Source organism: Pongo pygmaeus, chromosome 16 (genome assembly GCF_028885625.2).
Source record: "Pongo pygmaeus isolate AG05252 chromosome 16, NHGRI_mPonPyg2-v2.0_pri, whole genome shotgun sequence".
In the NCBI taxonomy this organism is placed as follows: Eukaryota; Metazoa; Chordata; class Mammalia; order Primates; family Hominidae; genus Pongo; species Pongo pygmaeus.
This window is the reverse complement of record NC_072389.2, coordinates 90,351,049-90,368,688: the sequence shown is the minus strand read 5'-3', so window position 1 is coordinate 90,368,688 and position 17,640 is coordinate 90,351,049. Positions and strand designations below refer to the sequence as shown.

The following is a 17,640-nucleotide window of genomic DNA, read 5'->3' as shown; positions in this document are numbered from 1 at the left end:
GGAGCCCAGCTGCTCCCCTCCCTACCCCCGCGGACGTGGCCCGGCCGCTCCGAGGGGTTTCCCTCGGACCCCGCGCCTCAACCCCGGCCAGCGGGAGCGTCAAAGGCTAGCCTTGTACCCCACCGGCACTCGGCCTGGGGGGACTTTTCCGCGGGGCGGCGGCCCAGCGGGCGGAGCGGCGTGGGTGTCCACAGCTAGGCGGAGTCTGGAGCCGGGGAGGCGGCGGCGGCGGCGGCGGCGGCGGCGGGAGCGGGAGCGGGGCCGAGCGCGGCCGGGAGCTCGCCTCCCCCGGGGGTCGCGCCGCAGCTCGGCGAGGGCGGCGTGGCTCACGCGGCGTGGACTCAGCCGCTCCTGGGTAAGGAGAGCGCAAATCTCTTCCCCCGTATTTCCCCGGAAGCGCGGCCGAGGCGAGCCCGGCGATGTGAGAGAGTCGGCCGGCGGCTCCTGCCTCAGGAAGGGCATGTTCGGAGGGGCGGCCTCGGCACGCCACCCGCCTAAGCGCCCCCTTCCCACCGCAGCCGCCGCCGCAGCGCCCGCACCGCGATAAAAGGGGCGGCCGCGTTTCCTGACGCGAGATCCACGCTCGCCGCCGCCCGCCCAGGCGGCGATGACACGGCGCCCGCGGCGGCCCCGAGGCGCCGGGTGGGCCGTTTGCTGACCGGATCGCGGCTACCCGCCAGCATGGGCTGTGCCCCGAGCATCCAGATTTCCGAGAGCCTGGCGGCCGAGGACGCGCCTAGCCCCGCGGCACCGCCGCTGTCGTCCGGCGGGCCGCGCCTCCCGCAGGGCCAGAAGACGGCCGCCTTGCCCCGGGCCCGCGGCGCCGGCTTCTTGGAGTCGGAGTTTCGCGACGGCAGCGGCAAGAAGGTAAGGGGCTCCGGGCACTTTGAGGCCGCTGCGAAACTCGGGCCCGGCCAGTCAGCAACTTTCCCGCAGGGGCTGGGCGGGGTCCCCCCCAGCCCCGGGCCTCGGTGCCCTCTGGTCCTGCTTTGGATGGTTCTGATTGACGCCAGTCGCCCGCCTTGCCGGGGCAGCGTTCAGGGAAGGACCGACCCAGGTCCCGCGACCCTGATTTCCTAGGGTTGCGATTAGGACGCCGCCTGTGTCGCGGCGTCCGTTCCTTGGACACATCCGACTCCCGGAGCGGCGGGGCCCGCTGTGAACTTGACTGAGGCGCTTGCATCAATTTCCTCTCCAAGAGCTGGTGTTTGAGGGAAACCCCCAGGATATTCTGGCGCGCCCCTGCAATGTTAAATCAGTGTGAACTTTGTTCTTTTCCTGTGGTAGAAAGGGAAGGGCGACTGGCCTCACCACTCTTCCCTCTTGTCAGCTTTGCACATGCAGTTGCAGTTTACCATTTTCTTCGGGACTATGAGAATGTAATCTGGAACATCAGCTTTGCTTCATTGCACATGTATTTGAGGTCCACGTTTATTAGCATACATACTGTATTTAAAGCATATGTAATTAGAAAATACTTTGAAACGCGAATTTTGAAGCATTCAGCAGAACAAAGTTAATCTTTTATTAAGCCGACTTACTGGGACATTTTGTGACTGAGGTTTTTTGTTTTTTTACATTGCGTGTCTTCTCCAGCGCATGTTGCCTTGGCTTATGTTTTGTCAAAGTTTCTGGGCTTAGTCTTTGTTGAGGTTTTCTAAAGGAAAGTTAAAAAGGAAAAAGAAAAACGTGATCATTAAGGCACACAGCAGCAGCTTTCCAGTTCTCTCATTTCAGAATTTAAAGCTGAAACTCATGCGTTGGTTTATGTTTTGTTAAACCAGTAAAAGACAACAACAACAAAATTCGTGCATGGCTGCAGATTGTTGGCTGTCATCTCTCTCATCACGACCAGTTTTTGAAAGAGTAATTTGCAAAATTTGTTTGATTTTCCTTGCTTGCTGAGAACTGCTGAACATCCGAAGTTTGAGGCATATGGTTTGATGTACTTTCTGTCTTACATTTCTAGCAGTCGTCATGATACTTTTTCTGTATGAAAGGGGAGAGTCTTTTTCAGTGTTGCATAACATGGTTGATTTCCCCACCATTCCCATACCCTAAGTGAAAATTCAACTTTGTTCTGGTTATCAGAAATTGAATTCCTTCTCCTATAGATTCTTTAAAAAAACCTCTGATGGTTTAGGCTTACTAACTCAAGGTGCTCTTAATATCAATGTTAAGCTGTGTGTTAAGCCTACCTGGCTTTAAAAAAGCGTTACACAGGTGCATATGGAAACTTTAACAGCTTTCAAGTTTTCAGTCCAAATCTAACATTGGTTATTTTGCAGACTAATGTGATATTTTCAGATTATCAAAGTAGCCCTTTTATAGTAAGAGGCCTTTGTGTCTTACAGGCTTTTTTTGTGGTGGGTTGGGTGTCCTAAAATTCACCTAGGTGTCTTGTAAGCCTCCCCAGTGCAGCAGCAGCTTGCTCTTGTGCTATCGCAGTGCCTTTACGTCCCTGAGTTTTTAAGTACTTACTTCAACCATTCTTCCGTATTGGCAGACCATTGTCTTGTGTTGGGGGCTCAGAAAATACTTTCATCCTTAAAGTGCCTAACCCAGTGGCATACACATAGTAGGTACTAAATAAATGTTTGCTGATTTCTTAAAAAATTGTTAACTGAATGATGAAACTTTTTCAGTCATTGGAATTTGATTTCATAAAGCCTCCTATGCAGACTTCAAAATAATAGTATTTCCAGAGCAGGAGTCAAATTATAAATGATAACACCACAACCACAGAAATAATAGCCCCATACTTGTTATTCATGAACTGTACATGTTGATATCTCATTTACAGTTATTTGCATTTAGGCATGTCAGATAGTAGAGCAGAGGTAAATGTCAGCATTTTTTCTAGTCTAATATTTTTTCTTTGAGAATGAATCTTTTAAAATTAAGATATTAACTATGCTCTGGAAATTCATGTTTAGAGAAGGTAAACTAGCAATTTAGCAAAATTAAATCATAAAATTAGTTTCTTTGTATTAACATCTCAATATGCAATTTAATTCATTACAAAATTTCTTATTAAAACTGTAAGTCAACATATCTTTAAGTGAATTTCAACAAGAAATTCATTGGGGCATGTTTTTATAGTCCTACAGCTTTTAGTAAATACCAGTTTATCAGTGTGGGTGGGAGATTGATAACTAATTGCATTTTCAGGTTAAGCAGTATGTACTTTGCGTTAAAGTGTATCCTGCATGTGTTCTATGGAACAATATGTGGACTGTTAGTAAGTATTGTATGAGAAAAGAGTTCCATGGTCTAGTAAGTTTTTGGGAAATACAGGTTGAATATCCCTAATCAGAAAATGAGAAATGTTCTAAAGTCTGTTTTGAGTGCTGACATGATGCTCAAAGGAAGTGCTTAATGGAGCATTTCAGAGTTTGGATTTTCAGATTAGGGATGCTCAACTGGTAAATATAATGCAGATATTCCAAAAACCAAAAAAAAAAAAAAAAAATCCAAAATCCAAAACACTCCTGGTCTCAAGCATTTGGGATAAGAGATATGCGGCCTATACTGGCTCAGACTAAGTTCAGCAGGGTTCTTTTATGTAGGGCTTGTCAGAGAACCTAATTTCTGAAAGTAATCTGTGAGTCTCCAAGTGGTTTTTAGAGTGTGCATCATTTCCTAAACTAGTTGATTGTGGAGCCCTTTTCTTGAGGTATATGTCAGGCAGGCCACATGTTAAGACCTGATTCTTTATGTGAGATACCAATATTCAAAGTACAAGAAATATAATTAACAGTAAAACTCAATGAATGTAATTTGCTTCTTAATGATTCCAAAGGTACTTTAGATCTTGTAATATATTAGGCTGGGTTGTCTGTATGAACTTATTTAAGTATTACTAAAAATACCCTCTGGCTGTTTATTCATTTCGGGAGTTTATGTGGTTACAGATAATGAATGCTGTGTTCAGTTTGAACACTTAGAGTTTTGTTTATTTTTAATCAGTGTGAGCCTTAACTGTAACATTTTAATATTTTCTTGCCAGTCTTTGGATTTACCCCATTTCCTGTTTCCCTAGCCAGGACTTGAGTTGCCCTTGAAAGATTTGCATGTAGTGTTAGAGACCCTATGCTCACCCCTCACCTTCCTTTTTGCAAACACCCACTGCAGTGCTAATGATTGATGCTCCCCACACCCCAATTAATCAACTCTGTGAGATGACAATCATGTTTGTTTTGTTCACTGCTGTATCCCCCAGGCCTGATGCACAGTAGGCCTTCCATAAACATATGTTGAATTAGAGAATTTTGTGAACCAGGCTGTAAAAGTTGAAAATCCACCCAGGCCAGGTAAGTAGAAATAGAAGCCAGTTTTAACTAGAGTAGAGGCTGTAAAGTTTGGATTTGGTTTTGTGGAAATCTCTGGTTATTGCTCTTCAGAGCACTGTACCCAGGGAATAATATATTTCTACCCTGTTGAGCAGAGTAGATTTCCCTGTAAAGAAAGATTAAAGCGGCTGGGCGCGGTGGCTCATGTCTATAGCCCCAGCACTTTGGGAGGCCAAGAGAGAAGGATTGCTAGAGCCCAGGAGTTTGAGACCAGCCTGGACAACATGTCAAGACTCCGTCTCTACCAAAAAATAAAAAAAATTAGCTGGCCATGGCACCGCACACCTTTAGTCCCAGATGCTTGGGAGGCTGAGGCGGGAGGATCACCTGAGCTAAGAAGTTCAAGGTTGCTGTGAGCCAAGATCACGTCACTGCACTCCAGCCTGGGCAACAGAGAAACCCTGTCTCAAAAATAAATAAATAAATAAATAAATAAATAAATAAATGATGTAAGGATTAGTGCAGCTAAGGTGATAGATAATAGTACAGCTGCAAGCCAACCTCTAATCAAGTGTTACTGCTGTCGGCACTCACTCAAAATCTCAGACATTCTCCAGTTGGTCCATTTCTGTTTCCTTTTGCTTCTGTCATTCACTTCCTTCAACCTCTTTTCTCTTACTTTTCATCACCTCCCGTCCCACTTCCATCTTCCTCCTTGCTTTTTACTGCTAGCCCACCTTCCTGCACAAAACTGGCCACTCTTGCCATCTTAGTCAACTAAAGTTTAGTGATTTCCAAATGTTACTTAGCAATGGAATCAAATTTATTGCCTGCTCCTAGTTTACAAAGTGGTTTAGTCAAAACTTTTTTTTTTTTTTTTTTTTTTAAGACAGAGTCTTGCTTTGTTACCCAGGCTGGAGTGCAGTGGCACAACCATGGCTCACTCAGTCTTGACCTCCTGGGCTCAAGTGATCCCCCCACCTCAGCCTCCCAAGTAACTGGGATTACAGGTGCGCACCGTGCATGGCCAGTTTTTTAAACTTTTTTTTTGTCGAGACAAGATCTTGCTATGCTGCCCAGGCTAGGCTCAAACTCCTGGGCTCCTGTGATTCCCCCAGCCTCAGCCTACCAAAGTGCTGGGATTACAGGTGTGGGTTACTGTGCCCGACTGATTACTCAAAATTTTATATTTGGCTAAACTAAAGCAATTTTCTCTTTGTGTGTGAACTGACTGATTTTTTTCCTCCAGTAGGGGTCTTTTACCCTTGCTAGATTATATGGAATTACTGAAAGTTTCCCTTTGAAAGTGTAGTTGAGAAAAATGAGACCAAACTTTCTGCTGCCATAATAAGTGACTACAGTTTATCTCCAGAGCTCAGGGCTTGTGAGTTCCCTCATCATTGTGTTCTTGTGCTTTTCAGTGTATAGAAAGATATTTCTTTATTCATTTTCTTGAATTCCTCTTACATACATAAAATACTTTGCATTTATAGCGTATGTTTTTTAGTACTTATTGTCATTGCCACCATAACTTTAAGTGTGATTCTTAAGATAGACATTGTCACAATTCTGTTACCTTAAACCTGTCCCTGACCAGGTTTGACCTTCGCCTTGCTGAGGCAAGGTTTATGATGGGGCCTGTGGTCCCTTCTGTTACCTGTGAAGTGGCTTATGACTCTGGTTTTCCCTTAGATAGCTTGCCCATTTGGATTGGTTCCTTTTTTTTTTTTTAAAGATTGTTTTTTGCTCTTGTTGCCCAGGCTGGAATGTAATGGTGCGATCTCAGCTCACCGCAACCTCCGCCTCCCTGGTCGAAGCAATTCTCATGCCTTAGCCTCCCGAGTAGCTGGGATTACAGGCTTGCACCACCATGCCCGGCTAATTTTTTTTTTGTATTTTTAGTAGAGACGGGGTTTCTCAATATTGGTCAGGCTGGTTTTGAACTCCTGACCTCAGGTGATCTGCCCGCCTCAGCCTCCCAAAGTGCTGGGATTACAGGCGTGAGCCACCACACCCTGCCTCGGATTGGTTCTTAAATAGGAGAAGGTTCATGATGTGAGGACACAGGGTGAGGCAGACATCTCAGAATAACCTTAAAGGACAGAATATTTTTTAAAAATTTAAAAAAAAAGAACAGAGGGAGAAGTACTTAGGACATGAGTAAGCCCTCAGTCTTACCCAAGCTCAGTGGCTTCATCCTGGTTTCTCAGTACACTGAGGCAGTAGGAGGTGATGGATTCTGCAGTTCTTAGAGTGCAAACTATTCATATTAGTAATAACCACCATTTCTTGGATGCCCTCTGTGTTGCAAGCATCATGTTAGATGCTTTAAAGATGTTATCTCATTTAATCCTTTCAACCCTGTGAGGTGGCAGGTATCATTTCCCTTTAGCAGATAAGACACCGGAGGTTAGAAACTTGTCCGAGGTCATACATTTAAGCTGAGATTCAAATCCACTGGTCCTGGCTCTCACCTTTTAGGTTGTTGCTCTCTGTTAACTAGCTATGTTCATTGCATTTCCCATTCTTTGGTCTTCTGCTAAGCTACAGTTTTCACAGGACAACTGGGTTTTAAGCAGGCATCTTGAATCTGCATTATCAGGATTTTGTTAAGTTTTGACTTACTGAGGAAGTTGGTTACAGCTCTACCTTAGGTTCCTGTGTTTGAGGAAGTTGAAGTCATCTGCAGCCCTGTCCCAGTTAACTCCTGAAGCTAGATATTTTGTGACGCCTTCCGATCTGCCCTCTTTGCTGTCTGAAATGAGTTAGGAGGGCATCCCTTGGGAGTTTTTTTCCTTTCCCCTTTCTCCTGCTCAGGTTTCAGGCAGCCTGCCTTACCAAGAGTTCCTCAGGAGCTGGTTCTTTCCATTGCCCTTTGCCTAGAGTGCTGTTCCCCCACCAGTGCTGCATGTACCTATCTTCTCAAGAGTTATTCGAGGCCCACCTGAAAGCTTCCTTGAGCTCTTGGCTGGCTTGCACTCTTTTCTCTGCTCTTGGGACCTGCTCCTGTATCCCTGTGAGCCTAGGATTTCTGTCTTCAGCCTTCTGCTGGATTATATGCTGCTTGAGGGCAAGCACTGTGTCCTAGTTTCCTTATAGTTCCCAAAGTGTTTGGCACACTTGGTAAATATTTGAATAAGTACACCAGTCTCTAAAGCTGAAAGAGATTTTTTTTTATGTTCCACGAGTCTATCTCACCTTGTTTAGATTTAACAAAAGTTGTTGGGGTGTGTTCTGTGTTTTAACAGAAAGCTAAAATACCCTTAAGCCAGTGATTAATCTGTGGGGTGATTAGTAAAGCTTTTGCCTCCAATTTTGGCTGAGTTAGGGTTGAGCAATGTTCCTGGGTCCCCTCCTCCTGTTCTACTTTTGTTCTGCTCTGTGTGGTAAAGAGTGGTAGAGTATCATGTCAGAGAGCTGTTTTGACAAGTTTATATTGCATGTCTTAGCTACAGGCACCATATGTAGTTTGTCCATCCACACAGACAGGAAGGATGTTGCAGATTTCCCAGAACTTTGAGGGTGACCTCAAATAATTTGGGTTGGGGGGCTTTGCCAGTGCTTTTATTCTGTATTGGTTGGAAATAGACCTTTGCTGTTTTGAATTCATCCTCATTCACTGCTTGCCTTCTCCCTTTCATGTCCTATTAGGGAGTACAGGAGCTGCTTCACTTCCTCTTACTCTGCTTGTAGGATAACCCAAAGCGCTGGTGGCACATCAGCAGTTCCCAGGTTGTCTGCAAAGGTTTGGTGTTGATGGCAGCTCCCTAATGAGGTGTTAAAAGACTATAGGAGGAGGAGCCAGAAGATATGTGTTTTGGGTCCAGCTCCATCAGGCTTTGGCTACGTGATACTTGGCAACTCCTGATCCTGAGTTTTGTCAAGTACAGAATGAAGCTAGAATACCTGGGTTCTGGTAAGGATAACTTAAAATAATCTGTGTGAAAGTGTTTTGTAAACTCCAAGACACTATCGCATGTAAGGATTGACCATTTTCTTATGAGAACCTTTCTCAAAGGCAAACTTGGTTCAAATATGTCTATTTTTTAATGCAGATCTCATTTTTAATATAGTTTTGTTTTTCTCCAATATTTTGTGAAAATTTTCATAGAGCAAAGTTGAGAGAATTATGCACTCATATGCCTGCCATCTGGATTCTGCAGTTAAAACTTTTCTATATTTGTCTTATATCTGTCCACTCCTTTATCCATCCGTCAACCCATTTTATTTTTGGATTCATTTCAAAGTAAGTTCCACACATCAGTATACTCAACCCCTAAATATTGCAGTATGTATATCAAGTACTAGAGCGCAAAATTTGAACTTTGGGCATGGTAGCACACACCTGTAGTCCCATCTACTCAGGAGCTCTGAGGCAGAAGGATTGCTCGAGCCCAGGTGTTTGAGACCAGCCTGGGCAATATAGCAAGACCTCATCTCAAAAAAAAAAAAATTAATTCAAAATTAAATAAATTCAAAGTTTACATTTTTAAATGTGAAATGCCATAAAGTAAAATGTATAAATTTTATGTGTACCATTTGTGAGATATGACAAATGTATATACCTGTGTACTACGAATCTCTATCAAGATACAGAATTACACAATATTATAATCACCCCCAAAAGTTCTATTGTGCTTCCTCTCTATTCTTACCCCAGCCACCAGCAACCACTTTTCTGAATTTTTTCCATTATAAATTATTTTTGCCTATTCTAGATTTCATGTAAATAGAACCTTACAGTCTATTCTTTTTTTGTAAGGCCTATTTCACTCAGCATAATGTTTTTGAGATTCTTCTATGCTGCACGAGTCAGTAGTTTTTCTTTTTTCTAATTAAAGTAGTCTGTTATATGAATAAACCACAGTTCACTTATCTATTCTTTTGTTATTGGATACTAGGGCTGTTTCTAATTTTTGGCTATTATGACTAAAGCTACTGTGAATATTCTAGTACACATTATCTTGTGGACATATGCTCTCATTCCTCTTGGTTAAATACCAAGAAGTGAAATTGCTGGGTCATAGGATAGGTATATGTGTAGCTTTTTAAGAAACTGCTTGACCTTTTCTCAAAATAGTTATCCAATATTACACTCATGCCAACAATGTATAATAAAAGTTCAGTTGTTCTACATCCTTCCTATCATTTGGTGTTAATCAGTATTTTAATTTTAGCCATTCTGGTGGGTGTGTAGTGGTATCTCATTGTGGTTTTGATTTGTATTTCCTTGATGGCTGATGATTTTGAGTACTTTTTCCGTGTGCTTATTGTTCATTTACTGTATTACTGTCTTTTTTAAGTTTTTATTTTAATACTTTTTTATTAAAAGGAAATATAAATATTATGACCTCTGGGTAGGGAAGGACTGATTAAGCAAGCTACACAAGGCATTTACATAAAGGAAATGGTTGATAAATTCAACTACGTTAAAATAAAGAACTTCTCATCAAAAGAGAGTGAAAAGGAAAGCTGCAGACTGGAAGAAGACATTTGCAATGCATAGTACCAATAAAGGATTAGTATTCAGAGAGGTCCTAAAAGTCAATAAGAAAACAACCGCCCAGTTGAAAAATTGGAAAAGGTTGGGACAGGCACAGCACTAAGAGGAAACCAAATAGCTAATAACTATATGAAAAGATTTTCGACCTCATTGTGGAAATGCAAATTAAACCCACAATGAAATAACATTTTATACTCATCAAATTGGCAGACATTTAAAAGGTTGGCAGTATTTTGAGGAACTGCTCAACATTAAGTAGAGGTGTAAATTAGTTCAACTACTAGAGAAAAACCCATTGTCATTGCCAGGTAGAGTTGAATATGTGACCCTGTGACATAGCAGCTTCTCTCCTAGAAACTCTTATATATCTTTACTGGAAACATGTATGAGAATTTTCAGAGCAGCATTACTTTTAATTCCAAACTTTCCTGTAAAACCCAAATGTCCATTAACAACATAATGGATAAACAAGTTGTGATATGTTCAAAGAAAGGAATACTTCACAGCTGTGAAAAATGAATGGATTATAGTTGTAGATATTAACTTTGATAAATCTCAAAAACTTAATTTGGAGAGAAAGAAGAAGCCATCAAAAAGTCTGTAAGGTATGATTCTTTTTATTTAAAGATTGATAGGCTGGGAGTGGTGACTCATACCTGTAATCCCAGCACTTTGGGAGGCCGAGGCAGGAGGATTACTTGAGGCCAGGAGTTCAAGATCAGCCTGGACAACATAGCAAGACCCCATCTCTAACAACAAAAAAAAGATTAATAGCTAAACAATATATAGTAATACACACATAGATGTTAAAACTTACCATAAAATCAGTTCAGGCAAATAAAGTTTATTTTAAGGACTTAAATGTTTAACATGTTAATTTGAGTGCCTAATATAGAGGCTGTAGGAGGATAACAGGCCCTGCTCTCAGGGAACAATTAGTCCTTTCTGGAAAGGTGGGGTAGGTCTCTGACCTGGAAGTGATGATGGCACCTTGGGGGATGGATTGTGGAGGCAAGAGCTTGGTCTGGATTGGTCATAAGATATAGAAAGAGGAAAGGAGGGAGAGGTTTGACCTGGGCTTAAAAGACTGGGAGGATGTGGATAAGTGGAAAATATATCTCTGGATAAGGGGAAGGAAGGGTACGGGGGTTGGGTGCATGTTCCAATTATGAGGAGGCTGACCAGGGATAGGAGGGGAGGTCTAAAAGCCGAGTTGAGGAGTTTGAAGTCCATCCTATAAACCTCAGAGAACTCCCAAAGGCATTTCATTTTCAGCGGGGTAGTCAAAGGATAAACATGTTTCATGAAGATTAGGTTTCAGGCAAAAATTGCAGTAGGTGGAGTGAGGGAAAGCTAGAGGTGGGGCACTATGCAGGACCTATTGCAGTGGTTCAGGCACAAGGTATGACCAGGTATGACTAACTTAGTGCAGTAGTTTGGGAGAGGAGGGAATGAGAGAATGAAAAACTGACTAGTGACAGATTGGACTTGGTGAGTGAAAGGGTGGAGAGTGGAGGGTGACTCAGAGGTTGGGGTTTACCAGCTTAGAAGGACTGTGATAACATGCCACAATTTGTACAGTGCTTTATGGTTTACCAAATGCTATTTTTGTACCTCATCTCATTTGATGTTCCCCAAACCATGGGTAGGTGGAAAGGAGGGATTTTATTTTCCCTGTTTAAGGCCTAAAGAAGCAGAAATTCAGAGATTGAATGACTTGTTCAAGTTTGTGGTGACCACTTACAGAAACAGGTTCACTGTAATAGCATAAGGGAGAAGTCAGAGGAAAGTGAAGTTAGGGAGTTTTTAAAAAACCTTTCTTGTCTTTTGGTTCTGAGTTCATCTTATAAAAATAAACTTTTACTTTTCCTGATTGTAAAAGTCATATTCATTGTAGAAAACTTGAAACATATAGAAAAGAACAAGGATCGGCCGGGCGTGGTGGCTCATGCCTGTAATCCCATCCCAGCACTTTGGGAGGCCAAGGCAGGCGGATCACAAGGTCAGGAGATCAAGACCATCCTGGCTAACACGGTGAAACCCCATCTCTTCTAAAAATACAAAAAATTAGCCAGGTGTGGTGGCAGGTGCCTGTAGTCCCAGCTACTTGGGAGGCTGAGGCAGGAGAATGGCATGAACCCAGGAGGCAGAGTTTGTAGTGAGCCAAAATTGTGCCACTGCAGTCCAACCTGGGCGACAGAGCAAGACTCCGTCTCAAAAAAAAGAACAAGGATCACTTAAATTGTACAATCACTTAAATTGCACAGTCAGGAGATAATGTCTCTTAAAATGGTGGTGTGTTTCCTTCCATCCATGTAGATTGCTTTAAATAACTGTAATTAAAAACTTTTTTGGGCTGGGTGTAGTGGCTCATGCCTGTAAATCCCAGCACTTTTGGGAGGACAAGATGGGAGAATCACTTGAGGCCAAGAGTTTGAGAACAGCTTGGGAAAGGTAGTAAGACCCCCATTCCCTGTAAAAAAAAAAAAAAAAAAAAAAAAAAAAAATGAGTAAATAAATTAGCTGGGCATGGTGGTGTACACCTGTAATCCCAGCTACTTAGGAGACTGAGGTGGGAGGATTGCTTGAGGCTGGGAGTTTGAGGTTGCAATGAGCTATGATTGTGCCACTGCACTCCAACCTGGGTGACAGAGTGAGACCCTGTCTCTTAAAAAGCAAAAAACAAAAATATTTTTTAAGCAGTTCTGTTTTTTAGTTCTAGGAAACATTTAACTATTATTTATTTAAATGTTGTCCCCTTAAGTTTTCTCATTTTCTCTTCTGCAGCTCCCTCCAAAAGATAGATTGAGATGCATCTTGATCTGTCCTCCATGTCTCTTCACTTTTCTTTTACTTCCCCTCTCTGTGCTATCTTCTGGGAGGATTTTTTAGCTCAGTATTTTAAGTCACGAATTCATTCCTCAAGGTCTACTCAGCTCTTTAGCCCACTGAGTTTTTAAATTTGAGTTTTTGTCTTCAATCTATGGTTTGCTCTTTTTCTTAATTGCTTATTCATGTTTTGTGGTTGCAGCATACTCCCATACCTCTTTGAGGATATTAATTATACTCACTTTAAAGTCCTATTCTGATTGCTGTATTAAAAACACTTTTTATTGAGTTATAAATGTAATCAGCCAAGGTGTACAAAATCCCTAAGTGTACAGCTTGATGAATTTTCCTCATGCTCCCATGTAATCACCACCCAAATCAAGACAGAACATTTCTAGCGTTCCAGAAGGCTGCCTTGTGGCTGTTTACTGTTTTTTAGTATTTTTAACATTTTATGAAAAATCTCAAAATACAGCAATCTTGAAGGATTTTTCACAGGGTACCCCTGTGTACCCAATGCCTGTATTTTGCATTAGCATTTTACTGTACTTGCTTTATCACATATATCCATGTATCCATTCTTCTACCTATCATACTCCTTTTTCTTTGATATATTTTAAAGTAATTGCAAATGAGGACGGGAGCGGTGGCTCACGCCTGTAATCCCAGCACTTTGGGAGGCTGAGGCAGGTGGATCACCTGAGGTCAGGAGTTCAGGACCTGGCCAACATGGTGAAACCCCGTCTCTACTAAAAATACAAAAAATTAGCTGGGCATGGTGGCAGGTGCCTGTAATCCTAGCTACTAGAGGCTGAGGCGGGAGAATCGCTTGAACCCAGCAGGCGGAGGCTGCAGTGAGCCGAGATCACACCATTGCACTCCAGCCTGGGCAACAAGGGTGAAACTCTGTCTCCAAAAAAAAAAAAAAAAAAGAGAAAAAGTAATTGTAAATGTTAGTATACTATACTTCCCCTTAAATATTTCAGCATGAATTTGATATTTGTTTAGGTTTTTTCCTTTTGAAGCAACATTTACACACAGTGAAATGCACAAATATTTAGTGTATATTTGCTGAGTTTTGACAAATGCATACATATGTCTGTGTAATCCAAACGTCTATGAAGTTATAGAACATTATTTTCATTCCAGAAAGTTTAATTATGCTCCTTATTGGACAATCTCTTCTTGCAACCACCCTTCTGATTTTTTTCTTACCACAGGTTAGTTTTGCCTGTTCTAATTTTAATATAAGTGGAGTTACACAGTATGTACCTTTTTTTTTTTTTTTTTTTTTTTTGAGGCAGGGTCTCCCTCTGTTGCCTAGACTGGAGTGCAGTGCTGTGATCATAGTTAACTGCAGCCTTGACTTCCCTGGCTCAAGTGATCCTCCTCCCACCTCAACCTCCTGGGTAGCTGAGACTACAGGTACGCACCACCACGCCTGGCTAATTAAATAAATTTTTTTGTAGAGACAGGGTCTCATTATGTTGCTCAGGCTGGTCTCAAACTCCTGGGCTCAAGCAGTCCTCCTGCCTCAGCTACAGGTGTGAGCTACCACGCCCAGTGTATGTACTTTTATATAAGACTTCTTTCCCTAAGCATTATGTTTTTGGGATTCATCTATGTTTCATGTCTCAGTAGTTCATAATATTACACGATTAACTTTTAAAAGCTCATGATAAATATTGTTAAATTGCCCTCCAGGAAAATGTGATGAAATTTTGTAATTAAAAAATCCCTGAGTGGCTAGGATTATAGGCATGCACTACTTTACCCTGCCTTGTGGTCAGATTTTTATTTCATAAGGAGCATGTGAGAGTGCTTTGTGGTCATTCATCAATCTGACTGTGAGAGGTGGTATTTTATTGGTATTTTAGTTTGAACTTATTTCATTTATTATTTGTTACTCTTTATTTCTCCCAAGTATGTTTTGGACATTTGAATGTCCTCTTCTGTGAATTTTTCATGTCTGTTGCCTATATCTCTATTTCGGTTTTAGAAGTTAAATTATTACTTAAAAGAACTTTTTAATAAGTTTGAATGTTAAATTTTGACCTCTCATGTGCATTGCAAATTTTTTTCCTCAAGTATCTTTTTCTTTTTTTTAGATAATGTTTTTAAAATTTTTTTTAAATTTAATTATTTTTAGAGCTAGGGTCTTGCTCTGTTGCCCAGGCTGGAGTGCAGTGGCAGCCTCACTGCAGCCTCAAACTTTTGGGCTCAAGTGATCCTCCCACCTTAGCCTCCTGAGTAGCTGGGGCTGTAGATGTATACCACCATGCCTGGCCGATTTTTAAAATTTTTAAAAAAGAGACAGGGTCTCCCCATGTTGTCCGAGTGGTCTTGAACTCCTGGGCTCAGAGGATACTCCTGCTGTAGCCTCTCAAAATGCTGAGATTACAGGCATGAGCTACCATGCTTGGCAGGTGTTTGTGTATCTAAACATAGAAAAAGTATAATAAAAATACAGTATAAAAGATAAAAAATGGGCTGGGCATGGTGGCTCATGCCTGTAATCCCAGCACTTTGGGAGGCTGAGGCGGGCGAACCACCTGAGGTCGGAAGTTCAAGACTAGCCTTGCCAACATGGTGAGACCCCATCTCTACTTAAAAATACAAAAATTAGGCGAGTATAGTGGCACATGCCTGTAATCCCAGCTACTCAGGAGGCTGAGGCAGGAAAGTCACTTGAACCCAGGAGGCAGAGATTGCAGTGAGCCGAGATCGCACCACTGCACTCCATCTTGGACAACAGAGCAAGACTCTCTCAAAAAAAAAAAAAAAAAAAAAAAAAGGTGGTACACTTATATAAGGCACTTACCATGAATGGGCCTTACAGGACTGGAAGCTGCTCTGAGTGAGTCAGTGAATGAGTGGTGAGTGAATGTGAAGGCCTAGGATATTACTGTGTACTGCTGTAGACCTTATAAACACTGTACACTTAGGCTACACTCAATTTGTTGTAAAAATTTTTATTTCTTCGATAATCTCAGCTTACTGTTAACTTTTTTACTTTATAAAGTTTTTTTTAACTTTCTGACACGTTTGAAGTAATACTTAGCTTAAAACATGAACATATTGTATAGCTGTACATACGTATTTTTTTTCTTCACATACTTACTCTATAAGCTTTTTTCCATTATAATTTTTTTTCTTTTTGAGACAGGCTCTCACTCTGTCATCCAGGCTGTAATGCAGTGGTGCAATCTTGGCTTACTGCAACCTCTGTCTCCTGGGCTCAAGTGATCCTCCCACCTTAGCCTCCTAAGTAGCTGGGACTACAGGCATGCACCACCATGCCTGGCTAATTTTTTGTATTTTTTTGTAGAGATGGGGTCTTGCTATATTGTCCAGGCTGGCCTTGAACTCCCGGGCTCAAGCAATCCACCCACTTTGGCCTCCCAAAGTGCTGGGATTACAGGTATGAGCCAATGCACCCAGCCTTGATTTTTAAATTTAATAATAAATTGCAGCCATTTTCCCATGTTATTAATTTCTTCAGAACATTTATATGATGGTACTAATGCTGCCATGTACATCTTTTTTTTTTTTTTTTTTTTTTTTTGAGACAGAGTTTTGCTCTCATTGCCCAGGCCTGAGTGCAATGGTGCGATCTTGGCTCACTGCAATCCCCGCTTCCCAGGTTCAAGCAATTCTCCTGCCTCAGCTTTCCGAGTAGCTGGGATTACAGGTGCATGCCACCATGCCAGGCTAATTTTTTTGTATTTTTAGTAGAGACGGGGTTTCTCCATGTTGGTCAGGCTGATCTCAAACTCCCAACCTCAGATGAACTGCCCTCCTCGGCCTCCCAAAGTGCTGGGATTACAGGCGTGAGCCACTGCGCCCGGCCGTGTATATCTTCTTACAACAGGTTTAAGATGGGTACAATTTTATAAGGCTTTGTGCACAAAGACTTGGATTTATTCTTAAAATCTACTTTTAAGTCTTAATTTCAGGTTTTAAAACATTTTAGGGTAGTCTGTAATGAAAAAGCCCTAAATTAAAAATTTTTTATGTATAAACTTGGCTTTAGATAAGTTACATTTACTTATTGAAATCTTCCATTTTCTTAAGAATTAATTCCTGAGTGGGACCTTTGACTTTACCATATCCAACTTACTTTCTCAATTTATGGAGGAGGAAATCGAAACTCTAAGGCAGCTGTGAGACAGGTGCAAGATCACACGGCAAGTATTGGTGAAGCTGGGACAAGAACCCCAAGCTAACTCTTGTCCTTTATCCCATGGCACCTTTTATATTCATGGGAAGTGAACCAGTTACTTCACTCCCTTTGGTCGCTGAGATGGCCTGGCCTCAGACTCTGCATGCTCTTCTAGTTCAGGTTTGCAAATTGTAGCCTTGTCCAGCAGGCTTTACTGTATCAGAAGCAATAAAGAAGTTGAACACTTGGAATTTCTAAACTTGGATGTCATTAGAGGAGTTGCTAGATTATTGCAAAATGGCTCTGTTTTCATTTTGAATGCATGTACAGATACCTATTTTTTCATCTCAGTTTGTAACCCATGCATTTGGGGTTGGAGTTGGCATGCAGTGAAACCTACAGTATTTATTAATAGGTAGTCATTAACTGTATTTTTGATCAGCTTTCTTTACTGCCCTAACATTTTTAGGTAAAAACAGGAAGTCTTGTTCCTTTTTTCTCCCCAAATCATTATGCCCTGTCTTTTTGTTATTCTAGAATTAAGAAATAGGGTCTTAAAAAGCCAAAAATGTCCCATGAGGTGAATTATAGTAAAGGCTTTCCTTGGGATGAAGAAGGCAGGGATAAAACCCTGTGGGCCAGCAGTATTTTCAAAAGGCACAGAACACCTCTATGGAGATAATTGATAGTTGACTATATAAGCAAACATATACTCGTTTTCAATATTGCTGAAAATCAGTTCTTCCATTAGACACTAATCTCTAATGAGATTAGTTTTCAGACACTATGAGTTAGAAATTATTTTAGTAGTTTTCTAGTCTGACTTCTTGAACTCCATAGTAGGTATTCTCTTG

The 17,640-nt window shown here is 41.6% G+C and overlaps 1 protein-coding gene across 4 annotated transcripts in view; it reads left to right on the top strand.

Annotated features, from left to right (window-relative positions):
- The first annotated feature begins 245 nt into the window (after window positions 1-245).
- PDE8A (phosphodiesterase 8A) overlaps window positions 246-17,640 on the top strand; it is a 154,341-nt gene continuing 136,946 nt past the window's right edge. For 2 of the 4 annotated variants that reach the window (XM_063652880.1, XM_054450982.2), the window contains exon 1: window positions 781-867. Coding sequence is in view for 1 of the 4 variants with exons in the window: in XM_054450981.2 (XP_054306956.1) it covers window positions 682-867 (186 nt within the window). In the remaining 3 variants the exon portion in view is untranslated. Of the gene's footprint in view, window positions 868-17,640 lie in introns of all 4 variants that reach the window. The other 2 variants (XM_054450981.2, XM_063652879.1) reach the window with 2 other exon arrangements.